The 23,331-nt window shown below is 45.9% G+C and overlaps 1 protein-coding gene across 1 annotated transcript in view; it reads right to left on the bottom strand.

The window, feature by feature from the left end:
* Positions 1-920: 920 nt before the first annotated feature.
* LOC119974501 (sodium/glucose cotransporter 2-like) overlaps positions 921-23,331 on the bottom strand; it is a 58,724-nt gene continuing 36,313 nt past the window's right edge. The window contains exons 9-15 of the mRNA XM_038813440.1: positions 18,167-18,302; positions 10,503-10,610; positions 7,272-7,422; positions 6,881-7,049; positions 2,388-2,603; positions 1,810-1,942; positions 921-1,157 (exon numbers count right to left, since the gene is read on the bottom strand). Of these exons, the coding sequence (XP_038669368.1) occupies positions 943-1,157; positions 1,810-1,942; positions 2,388-2,603; positions 6,881-7,049; positions 7,272-7,422; positions 10,503-10,610; positions 18,167-18,302 (1,128 nt within the window). The 3' untranslated portion in view covers positions 921-942. The remainder of the gene's footprint in view (positions 1,158-1,809; positions 1,943-2,387; positions 2,604-6,880; positions 7,050-7,271; positions 7,423-10,502; positions 10,611-18,166; positions 18,303-23,331) is intronic.

The raw sequence follows: 23,331 nt of genomic DNA, 5'->3' as shown, positions 1-23,331 counted from the left end.
AACCTTGATTCATGTCCTGGAGTGAGCTTTAAACCCACAACCTTTTGATTGAGGGGCACATGTGTTACCACTGAGCCAAGGCTGATATCAACTACATTGTTTTCATATAGACATTCAAGATGCTCCCAGGAATGTATTTCCCTCAAGATGTTCCCTTCAGGTTTCTGTGCTTTATGCTTTTCCACTCACCCACTACCATACAGCGACTACATGTGCACATTAAAAAAAGCATGCATGTACAACTATTTGTTTTTTAACCTGCCCAGACTGGTCTTGAATTGCCTTTTTGGGGCTGGCATAAGTTTCTTTGAACCTATTGGTGAAATATTGCTGGTTTCCTAGGTAGGCTTACAAAAAGGACAGCGCATAGCTTGAAAGTCCAGACACCAAAAATATCCAAAACACAGACCCAACATATAGGCCCAAGGAATGGATGTGATGATTGCCTTGGGGAAAAGCTCACGCGAAACCGCCTCCCATCATTAACTCAATTAACACCTCCCGCTGCCTTGGGAAAGCGGGCAGCATAATCAAAGACCCCTCCTACCTGGGTTATTCACTCTTCGAACCTCTTCCATCAGGCATGGATACAAAAGTCTGAGAACACACACCAAAAGGTTCAAAATCAACTTCTTTCCTGCTGTTATCAGACTCCTGAATGGATTGTATGATCCCTCTACGCAACTTTTCTACTCAGTAGATCTACACTCCGTATGCTTCACCCAATGTCTGGGTCTATCTATTTACATTGTGTATTTATATATGCCCTATGTTTTTTAATGTATAGAACAATCGGTTTGAATTGTGTGCAGAACAATACTTTTCACTGTACCTCGGTGCTGACAATAAATCAAATCAAATCAAACCTGATCAACAACTGTTAAATAGTTGAAATTAAGAGACTAAGTTTTGAGAGACAATAAACTTACTATATTTTAATTTTTAAGCATAAAAGACCCACAGGAAGATGGCGACACACATCATGATAATGGCGTTTACATTAACTACAGTACTCCAGGTCTTATTCTCGTTGATGTCTGTCAATTTCCTCATGGCGTCTACCTTCTCCTCTTCTGTTGGTTCTGGCTCTGGCTCGGAGCTAATGCCACAAAACCAGGCAGAGCAACGGAGAAAGGCATTTTTCTTCCTCTTTGGTTCTGCAAATGAAACATAAATAATGAATTACAAATAGATGGATGTTTAAATTTAAAGTTTAAACATTGGACCCATTCAAATTGCGTTTTTCATTTCTTAACTTAGATGATTGAGTCCGTTCAGGAGATACTTCTCATATTGACCATTAGAGTATTGGTCCCACTATATATCCAACTTCATTGCATTGAGTTAATCTAGCTGGCATGGAGTATATCCAGCCCAGGTTCATTTAGCTTTCATCCACATTATGTAACCTCCTATCGTCTACTAGCTCGCCAAATACCTCAGATAACATTTTTATGGTTCCATCAGCTTAGAAACCCATCATATTCCACACAACTTTCTCTGTGTGCAACTAATCTTCAGAATATCTCTGACTAGATACCCATTCCACTGATTTGAAGATGTAGCTGGACGCAACATTCAGTTATTTAGCTGAAGACTGCTCCACATTCATTGCTATGTGTGCAATCATATTCCTTTTAATCTCTTGGGACTCATCATCAAAATTATCTGGTTTTGTGTTCATCGTGCAAGTTGTATTTTTGAATACTCATTTCACTCAGCATTAAAAGAAATGCCCTCCCCAACTTTCTCCCTTCCTTTCCCTTCAACCATGTGGTGTTGGCAATTCCTGACCTCCAGAGTAAGTACCTGTTGTTACTGGGTTGTCGATCGCGCCGTTTTCCACTTCTTGTGTTTTGACCTTTGGCTTGCCCTCAACCACAATGTCCAAGTCAATCCTTTCCTCTCGGCTATAGCGGAGATTGTAAACCAGACGATGTAGCTGGAGGGTCAAGTAGCTACTGTTAGTGTAACTTGTTTTGGCCATTAATTCTGGCAGTGCAGTCCACAGTAATGTGTCCCGTCTATTGTCTCAACATCCTTTTTGTACAATTGTTTGGTCGTACAGAGCTTGAAAATTGCTGGAAAGATAGACAAGTTACCCAAGCTTATCATCCTGCAGTGGTCAGGACAAATGCAAGAATGTCAAATTTCAAATAAGGGGATGCTGATTGGTTAGCAAGTCACTTTGATTGGCTGAGGTGTTGCCACGGAGAAAGCAACATGGAACTTTAGGCTCCCCTCATGCTTAGGGGCAATTCAGACAGAGACAAAGAGAAGGAAAGAGAAACTGGGTGAGAAAAAGTATAGAGAAATGCATTCCCATGATCCATCCTTTCCTTGTTATGGACTGGTAACCGCCAGTACTTGTCCCCCCCAGAACTCACATGTTTCTCATCGATCGGTGAAGTGCAGAAGGAGATAATGAGGACGAGGAAACATGTACAACTGAACAGGATGATGGCGAAATGCAGGTAGTGGATTCCGCAGAAGACGAAAGGGCAGGAGGATGGGAAGATGCAGCTGCCCGTGCCATAGACAAATTCAGCAATCATCCGGCAGAGCCCCATGGCTAGGCCCCCGATCAGACCCCAGAAAGCGCCCTGTGGGGATAATAAACAAGAACACACTCACAAATAGCAGTGAACATGTAAACCAACAGGTAACTAATACTTAATTTACTATCTACCACTTAATCTAATAACTAGTTTGTAATTTATTTCAGGAAATAATTTCTTTATGCAAATTAGATCATTATGCTCATGCACAGGGGGACTGGATATTACAGTGTGTCAATCACACTGTCCTGTCACTTCTGGGACCTGTGTTTCAATCCAGTTTCAAGTGATTAAGTATCAGAATATGATGGATGCACCCTCCTGTCACCTCCATTAAGAAGTGTAAATCTTAATGTACTGAAAGTTTGGGAACCCCAACACTCTAGGTAGTCATGGATTGAGACTTACATACGCTACAGAAACCTGGACATTGATCTTGAGGGGAATTTCCGGGATCAATGAATTTTAATGTTGGGGGCCGGTTATTGTTTTCAACTCTTGTTATTGATTGGAGAGTAAAGTGGGGGAATGCACAAATAGTTGCAAGTGTAATCAGGCTTAAAAGCTGGCAGTTTCATTTGAGTTGGAGCACTTAATGGAGGTAAGTTGACCTTTTTCCCACATTAAAAAGATTTGTGCAATGCTTTGGGCCAGAGGACAGAGGAAGGGTGTGTTTGGCATGCCTGAGTTACTCTGTGTGAGATGTGTATCATACAGAGGGGGACCCGAGGCAATGAATTACCGGAGAAATCTATGAACACATGTACATATGAATTAGAGGGAGGAGTGGCTCACTCAGCCCCTTGAGCACGCTCCGCCATTCAAAAAGATCATGGCTGATCTGACTGTAACCTCTCACTTACCCCCGATAATCTTTCCCGCCCCCTTTTTTAAAAATCAAGTATCTAGCTACGTCTGCCTTAAAAATATTCAAAGACTCTGGGCCGGGATTCTCCCTTCCGGGGGCTAAGTCCCTACGCCGGCGGGAAAACCAACGCCAACGACTCCGGCGTCAACAGGCCCTCAAGGTGAGGAATTCTCACCTGTATTGGGGGCTAGGTGGATGCTGGAGAGGATGGCGTCGCTCCAGCCGGCGACGAAGGGACTGTGCGGGTTCGCGCATGTGCAGAACGGCCGTCGTGATCTCGCGCATGCGCGGAACCGCCGGCGTGATTCCGCACTTGCGCAGATCAACCGTTGTAGTTTGGCGCATGTGTGGGGGGTTCTCCTCTCTGCGCCGGCCATGGTGCAGCTCAACACGGGCCCGGCGCGGAAGGAAGAAGTGACCCCACGGAACAGGCCTGCCTGCAAATCGGTGGGCCCCAATCGCGGGCCAGGCCACCGTGTGGGCCCCGGGGTCGGATCCCCCCGCACCCGCCCGAGGACCGTCCCGCTGACTTACCTGCCAGGTCCCACCATGTGGGACCATACGTAACCCACGCTGGCAGGACTGGCCAAAAATGGATAGCCACTTGGCCCATCGGGGCCCGGAAAATCACTGGGGGGGGGGGGGGGGGCGCTGCCAACAGCCCCCAACTGGCGTGGCGGGATTCCCGCCCCTGCCCGGGGATTCTCTGACTTGGCCGGGGGGGGGGGGGGGGGGGGGGGGGTGTGTGCATCCCGCCCTCTGCTTCCACTTGGGAGAGTTCCAAAGACTCATTTTCCACTGAGAGAAAACAAATTCTCCTCATCTCTGTCTTAAATGAGCAACCCCTTATTTTAAAAAAGTGGCCTCTAGTTCTGGATTCTCCCCCACGAGGAAACATCCTCTCCCCATCCACTCTGTCGGGAATCCTTAGGATCGTAAAGGTTTCAATCAAGTTTGCCTCTTATTTTTCTGAACTTCAATGAATACAAGCCCAATCTGTCCAACCTTTCCTCATAAGACAACCTGCTATTTCCTGGTATTAGTCTAACATACCTTCTCTGAACTGCTTCTCATGCATTTACATCCTTCCGTAAATAAGGGGACCAATACTGTACACTATATTCCAGATGTGGTCTCACCATTGTCCTGTACAACTGAAGCATAACTTCCCTAATTTTGTAATCAATTCTCCTCACAATATACTGTAACAATCTATTAACTTTCCTAATTACCCGCTGCACTTGCACACTAGCCTTTTGTGATTCATGTACCAGGACAACTAGACCTTCTGAATCTCAGAGCTCTGCAATCTCCCATACCAGCCTCCCCGAACAGGCGCTAGAATGTGGTGACTAGGGGCTTTTCACAGCAACTTCATTTGAAGCCTACTTGTGACAATAAGCAATTTTCATTTAATTTCATTTTCATTTTTCATCTCTCACAGTTTGGGTAATAAGCTTCTTTCTTATTCTTCCTGTCAAAATGGATAATTTCACATTCTCCCACATTGTACTCAGTCAAATCTGAGAGTTCAGTGTTCACTCAGCTAAATCACTGGCTTTTAAAGCAGACCAAGCAGGCCAGCAGCACGGTTCGATTCCCGTACCAGCCTCCCCGGACAGGCGCCGGAATGTGGCGACTATTGGCTTTTCACAGTAACTTCATTGAAGCTTACTCGTTTTCATTTCATTTTCATTCAAGAGTGTGGTGAAATAAAGCCTGTGAACTCAATCTCTTCCCAGTTCGTCACGTTATGCAGATAGGTTCTGCCAACAGCCTATTCCACCTGAGAAGAAGTGTAACTCTGCCATGCCTGAGCTATATTTCAAATTCTGGGACCCGCCGTAGTAACTGCACTACATCTTTCCAAAGATAATCAGAAAAGGTTGGACTTGTTTCATCGGTATTTCACTAATGAGAAATCTGTTTTGGGCCTGTTTGAGGGTGTGATTAACTGGTGCTATACCTGACCCAGGAATGCTAGGTATAGACAGTCAGATAGTCTATGGGTGAATTTGAAAATTCACTCCTTCAATTGCTTTGAAATTTGATCATAAGACCATAACCATAAGACCATAGGATATGGAACAGAATTAGGCCATTTGGTCCATCACATCTGCTCCACCATTCAATCATGGCTGATATGAGTCTCAGCCCATTTTCCTGTCTTCTCCCCTTAACTTCTGATCCTCTTATTAATCAAGAATCTATCTATCTCTGTCTTAAAGACACTCAGCAACTTGAGCAACTTGGCCTCCACAGCTCATGTGGCAATCAGTTCCACAGATTCACAACCTTCTGGCTGAAGAAATTCCTCCTCATCTCAATTTCAAAGGAGCGTCTCTCCAGTCTGAGATTGTGCTCTCGGATTCTAGTCTCTCCTACTAGTAGAAACATCTTCTCCACGGCCACTCTATATAGGCCTCTCAGTATCCTGTAAGTTTTAATGAAATCCCCCTTCGTCTTCTAAGCTCCATCGAGTACAGATTCAGAGTCCTCAACCACACCTCATATGACAAGCCCTTCATTCCGAGATAATTCTTGTGAACCTTCTCTGGACCCCCTCCAAGGCCAACACATTCTTCCTTTGATACGTGGCCCAAAACTGCTCACAATATTCCAAATGGGGTCTGACAAGAACACTATACAGCCTCCCCTAAGCATGTTACCACCTACTTGGGATGAATTTCTGTTGTGCCTCCCAAATAACCCCCAAAACTCCTGCCATTGCTGTTCCACTGTCTTTCCTATTGGACTCCCCTTCCAATCGACTCTGGCCAGCTCCACTCTCATATCTTTGTAGTTACTTTTACTCAATTGTAATAGCATTACATCTGATCAGGGGCTGGTTTAGCACACTGGGCTTAATCGTTGGATTTTAAAGCAGACAAAGGCAGGCCAGCAGCACGGTTCAATTCCCGTACCAGTTTCCCCGAACAGGTGCCGGAATGTGGCGATTAGGGGCTTTTCACAGTAACTTCATTGAAGCCTACTTGTGACAATAAGTGATTTTCATTTCATTAATTTCACTCATCCCAAATTCTCCCTCTCAAACTGCAGGGTGAATTCTATCATATTGTGGTCACTGCCACCTCAGGGTTCCTTCACCTTAAGTTCCCAAATCGAGTCTGTCTCATCACACATCACCAAATCCAGAATTGGCTGTCCTCTAGTGGGCTCCACCACAAGCTGCTCTAAAAAGCAATTCGTAGACATTCCACAAATTCCTTTTCTTGGGTTCCAGTACCAACCTGATTTTTCCAGTCCACCTGCATATTGAAGTCCCATGATTGTTGTAGTATTGCCTTTCATATATGCCTTTTCAATCTCCTGATTTATTGTCTGCCCCACATCCTGACTACTGCTAGGAGACCTGTACATAACTCCCATCAGGGTCTTTTTTCCTTTGTGATTCCTCAACTCTACCCACACAGGAATCAGAATAGCTTCTTACCGGTTCGTTGACTCTCTTCACAAAGACACCCAGCAGGACAACTGCACCAATTGGTGGTGCTAGGTAGCTGGTGACAGACTGGATGTAGTCAAAAAGTTGACCGCTCTGCGCTGCCTGAACCACAGGGATCCAACCAATGCTGATTGCAACAATACAGAGAATCCAGACCCTGAGGAAGAGAGGAAGGTGACAAGTAAATTATAAGTGCTTCAATGGGTCAATTTCCATTTTGGTTGTATGACAACCAATTAATCCACCTGATTGGATTCGGCAGATTGGGGACAGTTGGGGGCAGGGCTGCAGGCTCAGATCTTGCAGGATGGGCCAAATGCTATGCTAGTCCATAAAGATCTTGTGAAACATTTTCCAGGTTTTTATAATGATTTCTCACCTGCCAACAATCATTAACTCCTTGTTGCTAGCCCCCTTCCGGAATCTTGCCCAGATGTCCATGGTGAAGAGTGTGCTGCTGCTGTTGAAGATGGAAGCTAGTGAGCTCATGAGAGCTGCTAACATCACGGCAAGCATCAGGCCACGTAGTCCTGTCCGGAGACACACAGCATATCAAACCTGTTATAGTGCTGGGACCCTGGGGACAGCCAGGTGCATGTAGAGTGGACATAGTAGGCAACAGAAAGATAGTCAGGTGGACACATTGGGGAACAGTGGGATAGATAGAAGGGACAAATTGGGGAACAGTGGGATAGATAGAGGGGACTCACTGGGGAGCAATGGGATGGATAGAGGGTACACATTAGAATTCACTGATGTACCATCAATTGATGACAGACGAGGAGTCGCGAGAAAAATTGTGGCTTTAATCAGCTTAAAGACACCTGCTGGCAGCCGGTCCCAGAATGGGGGCAGGGCTGGAGGTTGGCCACCTTTATACATGAGCCCGAGGGGAGGAGCCACAGGCAGAGCCAGCAGGGACAGGCACAGCCATGTAACAATACAGCAGTACAATACAATACAATACAGTGGTTTACCACATTCACCCCCAGTTTAAAAAAAAGAGTCCGGCGGGGGTGAAGTGGACGGGTTGAGTTATAGATCGAGCCTGTCAGGGGCTTTGACTCTCTGCCGTGACCGCCTCAGTCCCAGCTGTGGTGTGGATATTGGTGTCGGATGAGGTGTTGAGGCCTGTGTGTCCAGGAGCGTGTCGTCTTCTGCGTCTCGTAGCAGATGAGTAGCAATGGGGGGAGACGTGAATGGCCGTGGGTAGTGGTGATGGTCACTGGGGAACCTGCGGGTGTCAAATCCTGAAGGGACCCTGAGTTAGTGGTGATGGTCACTGGTGAACCTGTGGGTGCCAAATTCCGAAGGGAGGCTGTGTCCTCCCGCCCATCATAGTGTGCCACGGAGGCATATTGGGGGTTGGCATGGAGGAGAAGGAGCTTTGCGACCAGTGGATCCGATTTATGGCTCCTCGCATGCTTCCGGAGGAGGACGGGCCCTGGGACCGTCAGCCAGGACGGGAGCAAGACCCCGGAGGTGGACTTCCTGGGGAAAACAAACATCCTTGTCGGGAGAAAAACTGTGGCTTTAATCAGCTTAAAGACACCTGCTGGCAGCCGGTCCCAGAATGAGGGCAGGGCAGGAGCTTGGCCACCTTTATACATGAGCCCGAGGGAAGGAGACACAGCCGGAGCCAGCAGGGACAAGCCCAGGCATGTAACAATACAACAGTACAATACAATACAATACAATATAGTGGTTTACCACATTCATACAGTGCAGTAGTAGGCTATTTGGCACATTGAGTCTGCACCGACCCTCTGAATGAGCATCCTTAACTATGCCCACTCCCCTAACCTATACCCATAATGCACCTATCTTGCATATTCCTGGACACTAATGGGTAATTTAGTACATCTTTTGACTGTGGGATAAAACTGGAGCACCCAGAGGAACCCCACACAGACTCGTGGAGGAACTGTAAACTCCATGCAGTCACCCAAAGCCAGAATTGAACCTGGGTCCCTGCTGCTGTGAAGCAGCAGAACTAATCACTGTGCCATCTCATTGTGCCACTGTGCTGCCCCTAACTGACTGGGGAAGAGTGGGATAGATAGAGGAGACACAGGTGCAGTTGGATAAATAGAGGGAGTACTCCAGGGAACAGTGCGATAGATAGAGGGGGCATACTTGGAACAGTGGGATAGATAGAGGGAGAAACATGGGGAACAGTGGGATAGATAGAGGGGGCATACTGGGAACAGTGGGATAGATAGAGGGGGCATACTGGGAACAGTGGGATAGATAGCGGTGAAACATCGGGAACAGTGGGATAGATAGAGGGGGAACATGGAGAACAGTGGGACAGTTAGAGGAAATACACTGGGGAACAATGAGATCAATAGAGAGCACACACTGGGGAATACTGAGATTTATAGAGGGGACACACTAGGGAACAGTGAAATCTATAGAGGGCACACACTGGGGTACAGTCAGATCTGTAGAGAGGATACAGTGGGGAACTGTGAGATTTACAGAGGAGACACGTAAGATATGAAAGAAGATCAGAACTGTATATTGTGTGTTAACTGACAGCAGTGGAATTTACACAGGGAACACAGTGGAATTTATGGAGGAGAGCACCAATTTCCCTTCAGATTTAAAACCTAGGCAAAAAGTCAAGCTCAGAATGCATGACTGAGATTGAAAAAATATCAGAGGAATGAAAATGAATGAAATGATGATGTAAATTCGGAATTGTTAATTTGGTGACACCAAGTATGGATTTTAATAATGTCTGACTTATTAGAGAGGGGGATAAAACCAAAGTTAGGAGTCCCTGGTTTGAGCTAATGGAAGAATGAATGTAAATTAGAGATTGAGCAAGTTATTTTCAGCAATAAGATGTGCCAAGTGGATTGGGCAGGATCAAAGTTACATCCTTGGTCTGGGTTGAGTTCTCTGATCTTACATAAGGTATGGGGAGCGGTGTTACGGTCTGCTCTAGTGACCTTCTTCTAGGGATGTGATGAGATCTTGCTCCTGATCACTGTCCAATCATAGAATTTACAGTGCAGAAGGAGGCCATTCACCCATCGAGTCTACATTGGCCCTTGGAAAGAGCACTAAACCCTCCACCGTATCCCCATAACCCAATAACCTCACCTAAACATTTTGGACACTAAGGACAATTTAGCTTGGCCAATCCACCTGACCTGCACATCTTTGGACTGTGGGAGAAAACTGGAGCACCCGGAGGAAACCCACGCAGACACGGGGAGAACGTGCAGACTCTGCACAGACAGTGACCCAAGCCGGGAATCAAACCTGGGACCCTGGAGATGTGAAACAATTGTGCTAACCACTGTGCTACCGTGCCACCCAATGACTCCTGCCGGTAAGTGTTCTGCGTGTCGACATTGGGTGAGCAGAGAGGATCCTGGTCAATTGCGATTTTCCCCAGAATGGAATAACCTCCCCCACACATGACCACTTAGGCTCTAAGATGCTCCAAGCTGGTGAATGCCCATGGAGCCAGTGACAGGTGAAAATAGGGAAGAGGAATTGGTGGGATAAATTCTGAATGAAGAGAGGATACAGGGAAGAGGAGGTTGAGATGGCGGCCTATTTGGAGCTTAGTTTTAGAGCGATATAGATTACTTACCATTAGGCATGAGGGAAACCACCAGTTTTGGGTAGGCAATGTTCGAACAGCCAACTGGAGTGCCGCAGATTCTATTACATTCCTCTGGCACAATGCACGCAACCTCATCTGCGGGAAAAGATTGAGGCGGTAGAATGAGTTGCGAATGAGTTCCACATTTGTCCAAAATTAATTTCTCTGAATTCAAGGGTTCTCAATACTTTTGTTTCTGAGGCTTATCCTTCCTGGAATAAAAATTCCCATAGACCCCCATGTAACACAACACGAGTAATTTTCCTGTACAATAAGAGCTATTCAATTCAACATATATATCGATTAGCATTTTTGTTTTCTCAACATAAAATTTGCTGCTCTTGTTGAGCGTCAAATTTGACAAGGTATGGTGGTATTGTCGACAGAATTAGCCAAAAATGGGAAAACAATTAACCAAACAGGCTGAAAATAAATGTTCAGTGATTCAATCTGAAACGGGAAATGGTTAACTGGCAAACTGGGAAAATGAGGAGATGGTGTGAAATCTGTAAAACTCAACATTGAAAAATACCTGTAGGGACCAAATGAAAATGGGACATAGGTAGTCAAGAAGAAAAGGAAACAAAAACCAACACATGCAGAAATGAGCAAAAAAGGTTGGGTGGGGGGGGGGGGGGGCGGGGGCCGGGGGGAGGGGGGGGGGGGGAATGGTTAGTTAAAAGCTGAAAGTAGCCTGGGAAATGATTAATCAAGAGCCTTCCGGAAAAGAATGCTGCCTTCTGTGGGCGAGAGCCTCAAATGATCAGGGGGGTGATTCTCCGACCCCCCCGCCGGGTCGGTGAATCGCCAGGTGCCGGAGACTTTGGGACACGGCGGGGGCGGGAATCGCGCCGCGCCGGTCGACGGGCCCCCCCCCCCCGGCGATTCTCCGGCCCGCGATGGGCCGAAGTCCCGCTGCTGTCAAGCTTCTCCCGCCTGCGTGGATCAAACCGCCTACCATACCGGCGGGAGCAGGCAGCGCGGGCGGGCTCCAGGGTCCTGGGGGTGGGCGCGGGGCGATCTGGCCCCGGGGGGTGCCCCCACGATGCCTGGCCCGCGATCGGGGCACCACTGTGCCATGGGGGCACTCTTTTCCTTCCGCCTTCGCCATGGTCTTCACCATGCGCATGCGCGGGGATGACGTCAACAGCCCCTGCGCTCCGGCGCATGCGCGGACTTCCGCCGGCTGGCGAAGTCCCTTCAGCTCCGGCTGGCATGGCGCCAAAGGCCTTCCACGCCAGCCAGCGGAGCGCCAACCACTCCGGCGCGGGCCTAGTCCCTCAATGTTAGGGCTTAGCCCCTAAAGGTGCGGAGACTTCTGTACCTTTTGGGGCGGCCCAACGCCGGAATGGTTCACGCCACTCCATCACGCCGGGACCCTCCGCCCCGCCGGGTAGGGGAGAATCCCAGCCCTGATTCCTCATTGAGCATTGCACCTCCCTCGCTTAATTCACATAACTATAATCAGACATATATTGTTCAGGAATTCCAAGCACAGTGTTCTCTGGGATTGTCTTGTTGCGTGGCTGGCTCTGTTACATGCTATTCGGTTGCACTCTTCCCCAGTTGATCAAGGAAAGAGTGTGAAATGTTGACTGCATTTCTGGACTGAGTTCACCAGGGCTGCTTCTGAATCTTCTGCTGTTACATATGCAGGAATGAGAAACGTGGGTGTGATCTGCCCGCTGTTCACGCTGGCGGGATATCACAGGATCTGCTCTTGTAGCTATAGGTGCGATTTAACCGGGAAAAAAAAAATCTATGTCCAGTTTTTGACCGCATTTAGCGATGTGTTGCAGCACAGGAAACATCTCACTATTCAACTGCACTTTGCTGTTTTTTTGGCCTTGGAGAATTTCTCTCTGCTGTGGTCGGATTTAGAGTCATTGGCGAGCCCAACAAGAAAGGCACCTAACAAATCAGGGAGACATTTTCTCTGGCTGCTCCAATCTCCAACCCCCCCCCCCCCCCCCACCCCATTTCAACCCTCCTCCCTGTTTTTGACGCCCCCTTCCCCTCAACCTCGGGCAGGCCTCCTGGAACACCCCCTCACTTCCCCCCCATCCAACTGGTAAGGCCCTCCTGTGCCTGATCCCTGACAGTGCCGACTTGGCACGCGGAAACCCTGGCAGTGCCCTGACAGCCTGGCAATGCTTGAGGGAGTGCCCGGGTGTCACTCTAACCTGTACCCGACCACCTTGGAGTCTCCAATGGATTGGGAGACCCCTGTGGATTCCATTACGGCTGACCCACGTTTGTGGAAACAGTACTAAATGGTGCCCCGGTGAGGTTTCGTAGGTGCGGCCGTTCGGTCTCAAGCTCCGGGAAAATCCAGCAAGTGCATATCTAAATTAGCCTGATGGATCATTTAAATAAGATAATCTGGATCATGCCCATTGAGGGCGAGATCCTGATCGCGACTCCATTAAATTCCGCAAGGCAGTTCGAGTGTCGCAAATCTCACAAGAGGCCCGACACATGTCAGGTGGCATGAGGCCCATAGTAATCATGCCCATAGTAATTATGTGGCTGGTCCACTTTAGCTTTTGGTCAACCGTACCTCCTATGATGTTGATTGTGCGGATGCAGCAATGGTAAGTTCATTGAACATTAAGAGAAGATAGTTAGAATCTCCATTGTTGGAGAATGTTATTAACAGTTACAGTGAGGCACAAATGTTATTTGTTACAGATCAGCCCAAGCCTGAATGTTGCAAAGGGCTTGCTACATGAAGGCAGAGATGGCTTCAGGCCTTATTTGGAAGCAGGTGAAGAACGTTAGGCTTAGGACACTACCCTGGTGAACACCTGCAGCGATATCTCAGGGCTGAGATGAGTGAGTACCAACAACCCCAGCCATCTTCCTCTGTTCTGGGTATAATTCCAAAAGTGGAGAGTTTTTCCTCCAATTCTCCTTGACTTCAATTTTGGAGGGCTCTTTGGTGCCACATTCGGTCAAATGCTGTCTTCACGCCATGGGCTGTCATCTTACCTCACCTTTGTAATTCAACTCTTTTGTCCATGTTTGGACCAAGACAGTAATTAGGTTTGGAGCCAAGTGGTCCAAGTGGAGGAACACAAATGGAACATCGGTGTGTAGACCATGGCAGTGTAAGCGCCTCTTGCTCATATTGTTGATGACACCTTATTTACTGATGATGGAAGGGAGGCTGATGGTGCAAATACTGGCTGGATTAGATTTATCGTTGATGGGACATACCTGGACAATTTTCCACATTGTCAGGCAGGTGGCAGTGTCGTAGCTGAATGAAATAGCTTGGCTTGCGGCATAGTTAGGCCTGGAGCACAAGCCTTCAACAAAGTCAGGATGTTGTCAGGGCCTTTGTGGTGCTCAGTGTCTTCCGCCATTTTCTGATATAGCATGAAGTGAATCCAATAGGCTGAATGTTGACATTGACGATGAGGTGGGGGAAGGGGCCTCAGGAGGAGGCTGAAATGAATGATCTACTTGACAATTCTGACTGGAGATGTTTGCAAATGCTTCAGCCTTATTTTTGCACTGATGTATTGGATTCGGCCACACAGGGTGGGGATGTTTGTGGAGCCTCTTTTTCTCAAAAGTTGTTTAATTTTGGATCACTTTTCTTAGTCCACAGTTCCTGAAAATAAATACCATGAGTGACCGATGACGTCGGGAACTTGACCCATCAGGGACGGTGCATCGGGGGGGGGCCTCAGGTAACGTCATGATGACGTCCCGACGGCGTGTGGCATAATCTGCGAATGCACCGTTTTGGAGGACGTGTAGCGTCGTGTAAGCAATGCTGCCCCCAATTTTGGCACCAACGTGGAATCTGCGGCCAATCGCCGAACACAATTTTGTCGTCATACATCCACTGGTTCCCCTTTATGTACGGCACATGTTATTTCTTCAAAAGAACTCTAATAAATTGGTTACACATGATTCCCCTTTCACTAACCATGTTGGGTCTGCCTGATTAACATGAACTTAGCCAAGTGCCCTGCTAGAACTTCTTTAATAATGAACTCTAACATTTTCCCTATGGCAGATATTAAGCTAACTGGCCTAGAGTTTCCTGCTTTTTGTGTCCCTCTCGTTTTGAATAACGGAGTTACATTTGCTATCTTCAAATGTAATAGGATTGACCCCGAATCTGAGCATTACATAAAATTAAAACCAATGCATCAACTATCTCGCTAGCCAGTTCTTTTCAAAACTTAGGGTAAAGTCCCTCAGGACCCAAGCTCTTTTCAGCCACGATCCAATCATTTTCTCAGTACCTGGTGATTGTAATTTTACTGAGTTCCTCCCTCACTTCCATTTCCTGATTTATAGCTACTTCTGGGATATTAGTTATATCCTCTAAAGTCAAGACTGATGCAAAATGCCTGTTCAATTCATCTGCATTTCCTTGTTTTCCATGATCAATTCCCCAGACTCACTTTTAGGATCAAGGTTCACTTTGTTAACTCATTTCTTTTAAAAATATATGTATAGAAGCTCTTATTGTCTGTTTTTATATTTCTGGCTAGCTTTCTCTCATACTCTAATGGTTTCCTCCTTATTAATCTTTTTGTCATCCTTTGCTGTTCTTTATATACTGTCCAATCTTCTGACCTTATCTTTGCACAATTATATGCTTTTTCTTTAAATTGCCCTGATTTAAATTTGAAAACAGAGAGGATCTCTGAATAGGCACTGTGGGGGGAGGAAGGGGTAGGAGGCAGGGGATGGCGGGCACTCTCTGTAGCTAGGGAGAATGGACTATGCCACTATTAAAACACAGTAAGAAGTCTTACAAAACCAGGTTAAAACTATTAAAACATGTTACACCTACATATTACACCTACATACACCACAAACATATAAAAACATGTTACACCTGATACATGTGAAGCCTCTGTCATGTTAATCTTCACAGCGGGCCAGCCTACACCCCTACCCCCTGTTGCCCTCTCCTCCTCCATCCCCCCCATGCCCCGGATACAGTGTCCAAGATCAAATGCCCCCGGTGCAGACCTAGTTCAGAGGATGTGTGTGAGCGCGCTGTCAGCAGAAGGACAGGAGCCAGACTTTAGCACATACTGAGGAGCACCAGAGCTTACCTCGCAGTGAGTTACCATACTCTCCTGCCTTGTATATTGACCCATTGAGACAGACCCATCACCCTGGGTGATGTTACATAGATGCCGGAATGGTGGAACAGGATAGCCGGCGGAAACTCGGGGCGGGAAGGAGGGGGAGGTGCGGTGGTGGTGTGGGAGAGTTGGGGAATTGGAGGGGGGGGGGGTGGAGGATCCTGACCTTCCCATTGCTTGCCATTTTAACACAAGACTCTGCTCCCATGCCCACATGTGTGTCCTTGGCCTGCTGCAATATTCCAGTGAAGCTCAACACAAACTGGCGGAACAGCATCTCATCTTCCTGTTAGGTACGCTACAGCCTTCCAGTCTCAACATCGAATTCAACAACTTCAGATGATTAGCTCTACCCCACCCCGATCCCTTTGTTTTCATTACATTTCATTTGAAATATATATATTTTTATTCTCCTCCTTTTTCTCTCAAATATACACCCATCAACAATAAACAACAAGCAGTAACGAATACAATGCCAATCCCCATATCAACAACAATCCCATCCTCCTACCAACCCCCAAACAACTGCCCGCATGTTAACATAAACAAATAACAAAAGCGAATCAGGAATCACCCATAGTCACCATTAACACATACAATCCCCCTCTCTCCCAATCCTCCCAACCGCTCCCTAATATTCGATGTTATCCAATTCTTGAAAGTGCAGAATGAATAACGCCCATAAATTGTAGAACCTCTCCATCCTTCCCCTCTGTTCAAACTTAACCTTCTCAAGAGTCAAGAATTCCAACAGGTCCCCCCGCCATGCCAGGGCACAGGGTGTAGAGGCTGTTCTCCCTCCCAATAGGATCTGCCTTCGGGCGATCAATGAGGTGAAGGCTACAGCATCTGGCTCCGCACCCGTTTCCAACCCCGGCTGGTCCGACACCCTGAATATGGCCTCCCGAGGGCCCGGGTCCAGTTTCACGTGCACCATTTTAGAGATTATCCTAAAAACTTCCAGTAATCCTCCAGTTTTGGACAGGACCAAAACATATGAACGTGATTCGCGGGGTCCCCCGCAACGTTCACACACTTCTTCTACCCCCTCAAATAGAATCCTCTATCCCCTCAAAGAGATACCATTTCATTGTAACTTTCTTTTACATTTTATTTCTTTCTTCTCTTTCTTTATATATATAATTCCCCCCCCCCCCCCCCCCATCTGATCCCAACCCTTTCCTTACCTTTTCTCCCCTTTGCTTCCCCCTTCTCTCCTACATCTGTCACAGCTTACCCTCTCATTTTAGTTTCTCTGCTGTTTGACCTTTCGCACCTTTTATTCTCTCTGGAGACTGCCATTAGCACTCTTTTCCCTAGGTGTCTGTGGCTATTAGCACTCTTTTCCCTAGGTTTCTGTGGATATGACTCATCTTTCATTTCCTCACCCCACACTATAAATATTTCCCACTTTTTATGTCTTTTAGCTTTGACAAAGTGCCATATAGACTCGAAACGTTAACTCTTTCCTCTACCTACAGATAGATGCTGCCAGACCTGCTGAGATTTTCCAGCATTTTCTCTTTTGGCTACTCATTTAATTTTCAGGAGCTGTATTCCCTTTGAGACATAGCCACTGTAAAGGTTGCCCTAGTTTATTATTCTGCTATTATAGTGTACCTCAGCAACAATACATAGCAACACATATTTTGGAGAAGCCTGATCATGCTCCTGACACACACTGAACAAACACTAATTTTAAGCTTATCCCATGGAGCAACGCAAATGTCTTGCATCTCCTGTTGTAGGGATAAAAATCTGAAATTTCTTTCAACTGGTAAGAGAAGGGAGTGTCCTTTCAGGCTTTGCATGTCATTTCAGGCCTCTGGGCTTGGCCTGCTCCGTACAGTAGCAGATGGCCTGACGTCAGATAACCCAATACAAGACTTAGACCCACTGGAACTAGACTTAAATATCATCACACCGCACTGAACCCATTGGTAAAGTTCCCTGCTCCCATTAAAAATCATATGAAATTGACTGCAGCAAAGAGAAAAACTGAGATTAGAAAGTCACAGGTCTGAAGAAGGTGATGCAAGCTCCCACTATTATAATTCTGTGATAGTGTGTGTGTGTGCGTGGATGGGTGGGGGGTGGGGTGGGGGGTAGGTTGGTGAGCCATATTTATTCAAATTATTTTATACAAAGATAATTTATTTGGGGTTTCTACAAGTACACTTCAAGAATTCACGAATATTGGTTCTCATGCCCACCAATGAGAATAATTGCCTTGGAACACATAGACATTGTGGTGATCACAAGTTAACTAGATGCAATACAACTGAGCAAACACTAGAGGGGGCACGGGAGAGCCATATAAATAGACGGGGACAGGAAGTGAGGACACTTCACAGAGGGCAGAACTTGGAGCAGGACACATACACCCACACCAGCTAGGAGCACTGAAGGTAACCTTAGGAAACAGCTCTGAAGAGAGAACGAGCTCACAATAAAGCATCTTCTCCACATTTGAGACTACGAGCTTTATTAAGACACGAGGAACAACACAGACATTTGATTCAGAAAGCTTACTTGGGTAAAGTATTCGACTGATCATGCCTGGCAAGACCATCAGATACATGGGTAACAGCTTTATGTAGCCACATAGGACACAACCAGCTTTCACATGCGTCAAGTTCTTGGCAGCAAGGCAACGTTGGATAATAACCTGGAAAAGTACACAGTGAATATTAGAAATTCCTTAGCAGCAGGGATTTAAATGTTATTCTTGGAGTATTCAAAATTAACTGTTGGCATCAAGTACTCCCAGCACATACATAGTATGGGTTAGTTACAGATTCAAACTCTCTCTCTGCATTACCTTGTCAAACACTTTGCATTAAGGTATAGCAAAGGTTAGGTAGAACTCCTTCTACTCTGTCCCATCAAGCAGAGTGACCCTAATGTTGGCAGAGAAGCTCTATTTAATAGAATTGTATCCTCCCCCAGACCTCCCCGCCCCCCCCCCCCCACCCAACTTACCATTTCCCATCCACACGAAGTGAGTTTATAAATTTAATACAAAATTTGAGGTAATTTAGTCCTTTGCAATATTTCCAGCCTTTGCCCTACTCACTCTCCAAGTTCAATGAAAACCTTAGGTTTGATGATTCTAGCACTCTTCTCATTGGCTCCTACTCTCCTATGTAGACACATTCCAATTCATTCAGGCTTCCCCTACCCATGCCCTGCCTCGCTCACCTATCTTTAATCGTCACTGCTCTCACATTTCACCCCTGTCCACCACCTCTGTCCTTATTAATGGCACATATTGCCCCTGGCCTTAGGGCTCATCTGTCCTTACAAAAATGGAGTCTGCAGGTTCTCCCTGTGGCTGCGTGGGTTCCTCCAGGCACTCCGGTTTCCTCCCACAAGTCCTGAAAAACGTGCTGTTAGGTGAATTGGACATTCTGACTTCTCCCTCTGTGTACCCGAACAGGCGGCGGAATGTGGCAACTAGGGGATTTTCACAGTAACTTCATTGCAGTGTTAATGTAAGCCTATTTGTGACAATAAAGATTATTATTATTATTAGTTCTCTCGTCCAAATCATTAATATATAATGTGAACAGTTGGGATTCTAGCACAGATCCCTGCAGTACCCCACTAGTCACTGCCTGCCAATCAGAAAAAGACCCATTTATTCCAACTTTCTGCTTCCTGTCTCTTAACCAGCTTTTTATCCATCTCAAGACAGTAGCCGTAATCCCATGCCCTTTAATTTTACATATTAATCTGCAATGGGGATCAGTTCTGGGTCCTCTGCTGTTTGTGATTTCCATTAATGACTTGGATGAGGGAGTTGAAGGGTGGGTCAGTAAATTTGCAGACGATACGAAGATTGGTGGAGTTGTGGATAGTGAGGAGGGCTGTTGGCGGCTGCAAAGAAACATAGATAGGATGCAGAGCTGGGCTGAGAAGTGGCAGATGGAGTTTAACCCTGACAAGTGTGAGGTTGTCCATTTTGGAAGGACAAATATGAATGCGGAATACAGGGTTAACGGTAGGGTTCTTGGCAATGAAATGAAAAATCGCTTATTGTCTCGAGTAGGCTTCAATGAAGTTACTGTGAAAAGCTCCTAGTCACCACATTCCGGCACCTGTTTGGGGAGGCTGTTACGGGAATCGAACCGTGCTGCTGGCCTGCCTGGGTCTGCTTTCAAAGCCAGCGATTTAGCCCAGTGTGCTAAACAGCCCCGGTCTACATCCAATGTAGAGGAGCAGAGAGATCTTGGGGTCTATGTTCATAGATCTTTGAAAGTTGCCACTCAAGTGGATAGAGCTGTGAAGAAGGCCTATGGTGTGCTAGCGTTCATTAGCAGAGGGATTAAATTTAAGAGCTGTGAGGTGATGATGCAGCTGTACAAAACCTTGGTAAGGCCACATTTGGAGTACTGTGTGCAGTTCTGGTCACCTCATTTTAGGAAGGATGTGGAAGCTTTGGAAAAGGTGCAAAGGTGATTTACCAGGATGTTGCCTGGAATGGAGAGTAGGTCTTACGAGGAAAGGTTGAGGGTGCTAGGCCTTTTCTCATTAGAACGGAGAAGGATGAGGGGTGACTTGATAGAGGTTAATAAGGTGATCAGGGGAATAGATAGAGTAGACAGTCAGAGACTTTTTCCCCGGGTGGAACAAACCATTACAAGGGGACATAAATTTAAGGAAAATGGTGGAAGATATAGGGGGGATGTCAGAGGTAGGTTCTTTACCCAGAGAGTAGTGGGGGCATGGAATGCACTGCCTGTAATTGAGTCGGAAGTGTTAGGGATCTTCAAGCGGCTATTGGATAGGTACATGGATTAGGGTAGAATAATGGAGTGTAGATTAATTTGTTCTTAAGGGCAGCACGGTAGCATTGTGGATAGCACAATTGCTTCACAGCTCCAGGGTCCCAGGTTCGATTCGGGCTTGGGTCACTGTCTGTGTGGAGTTTGCACATCCTCCCCATGTGTACGTGGGTTTCCTCTGGGTGCTCCGGTTTCCTCCCACAGTCCAAAGATGTGCAGGTTGAGTGGATTGGCCATGATAAATTGCCCTTAGTGTCCAAAATTCTATGATAATCTATGATTAACCTAGGACAAAAGTTTGGCACAACATTGTGGGCCGAAGGGCCTGTTCTGTGCTGTATTTCTCTATGTTATTGAAAGCCTTCTGAAAGTCTAAATAAACCACATCTACCGGTTTTCCCTGGTCAACTCTACTGCTTAAATCTTCAAAGAATTCTAGTAAATTTGTCAATCATGATTTTCCTTTCGTAAATCCATGCTGACTTTGTCTGATTACACCACTGCTTTCCAAATGCTGTGCTATGAAATTCTTGATAATGGACTCCAGCAACTCTACTACCGATGTTAGGCTCACCGGTCTGCAGTTCCCTGTTTTCTCTCTACCTCCCTTTTTGAATAGTGGGGTTACATTTTCTACCCTCCAATCTGTAGAAACCATTCCAGAGTCCAAATAATTTTGGAAAATGACCACCAGTAGATCGACTATTTCTAGGGCCATTTTCTTCAGTACTCTAGGATAAAGATTATTAGGCCCTGGAGATTTGTTTGCCTTCAATCCCATTAATAACCCCAAAACCATTTCTTTACTAATACTAATTTCCTTCAGCTCCTTACTAAAACTTGTGTTTCTCAGAACTTCCAGTACATTATTCATGTCTTCCTTTGTGAAGACAGAATCAAAGTACAATTTTAGTTCCTCAGCCATTTCTTTGTTCCCTGTTATGAGTTCCCCCATTTCTGACTGCATGGGGCCTACGTTAGTTTTTATCAATCTTTCTCTTTTTACATACCTATAGAAACTTTTATAGTCAGTTTTTATGTTCCCTGCCAGTTTACTTTCAAATTGTATTTTCCCCTCCTTAATCAATCCCTTGGTCTGCCTTTGCTGAATTTTAAACTGTTCCCAATCCTCAGATCTATTGTTTTTTCTTTCTAATTTGGTTGCCTCCTCTTTGAATCTAATACTACCTCTAATTTCCCTTGTAAGCCATCGTTTGTCCACAGTTGCCTTTCTCCTCTTGCGCTAAATATCAATATTCCATATAATTAATTTTCACATGTGTTGTTATTATCTCCATGATCTCCATAATGTTCAAAAAGAAATTGCAACTTCCAATTAATGGCGAAAAGATTACACAGCAAGATTCCACGTTTTAAACTTGTACTATAACAAAATACTGAAAGCACACTTGACTAAACCCAATTTTGTAAGCAATGTATAATTAAAACACAATGGGCAGCATGGTGGCGCAGTGGTTAGCACTGCTGCCTATGGTGCTGAATACCCAGGTTTGATCCCGGCCCCGGGTCACTGTCTGTGTGGAGTTTGTACATTCTCCCCGTGTCTGTGTGGGTTTTACCCCCACACCCCAAAGATGTGCAGGTTAGGTGGATCGGTCACACTAAATTGCCCCTTAATTGGAAAAAAAAGAATTGGGTACTCTTAATTTATTTTTTTTTAACTTAAACCACAAAACAGAACATTTTCCTTTCACTTTTAGCAAAACCGGAAAACCCAGTTCTCAGATATACTTTATGCTGTCCTTCAAGTCTCAGAATCAGTCCAAGGTGATTCTTAGCTCCCAAGGGTTTACGTTTGTTCTTTTCCTTTCACAGCCTGGAAACTTTTAATCTTACAATTGTCTTTCACAGTGAAGTTTATTTCCTGGAGATTCTTCCTTTAGCATAAACGAGGTGAATCTTCCAGCCTTGTTTTAACTCGTCATGAATTTGTTCTTTTCAACCTGAGTGCGGGTTCCTACCCACATTCCTGCATGGTGCACCAGAACATCTTGCTGCTGATAGTTGCTCTCTCTCTCCAGGACCTAGCAGACGAACCTTGTGAGTTTTCAGGGATATCTTACACCCTACCCCTCTCAAAACCCATCTCCATGGCAATGTGAATCACATGGGCCTTATATCCAGATAACAATGCTAATAAGCAACCCTTGAGACCCCACTCTGTTACCTTATCATAGAATTTACAGTGCAGAAGGACGCCATTCGGCCCATTGAGTCCGCACCGGCTCTTGGAAAGAGCACCCTACCCAAGGTCAACACCTCCACCTCATCCCCATAACCCAACACTAAGGGCAATTTATCATGGCCAATCCACCTAACCTGCACATCTTTGGACTGTGGGAGGAAACCGGAGCACCCGGAGGAAACCCACGCACACACGGGGAGAATGTGCAGACTCCACACAGACAGTGACCCAAGCCGGAATCGAACCTGGGACCCTGGAGCTGTGAAGCAATTGTGCTATCCACAAGGCTACCGTGCTGCTCTTCAAAGTCAAATGGACAGTTACACAATTGTTTACAACCCAATATTCTCAAAATGTTTCTGAGTCTTTGGAGTCTCATGATCTATCCACTGTTAATAAATAATGTCATTGCCTCCAAGTGGAAACACCTTGCACTTTATTCACTGTAAAACTATTTGGGCTTCTTTAATCTCTGACAATTAAACTACCTAGGCTTGCTGTCAGACTAACTTCAGAACAGGTCACATCACCCCCTTCATTTTACCTTAAAATAAAGACATAGTTGCAAAACATAGCAATCTTGGAAACCACATCATTGTAACAGTGTCTGATTGGTCCCTCTCAGTTATCTTTTTATAAAGCCTGGATGAGCATTTGATATTTGTGACTAGGATGATGCTGTAAAGTCCAATAATATGCTCAGC

Source organism: Scyliorhinus canicula, chromosome 12 (genome assembly GCF_902713615.1).
Source record: "Scyliorhinus canicula chromosome 12, sScyCan1.1, whole genome shotgun sequence".
Taxonomy (NCBI): Eukaryota; Metazoa; Chordata; class Chondrichthyes; order Carcharhiniformes; family Scyliorhinidae; genus Scyliorhinus; species Scyliorhinus canicula.
Note: the sequence above shows the minus strand (reverse complement) of the source record. Positions and strands in the feature narration are given on the sequence as shown.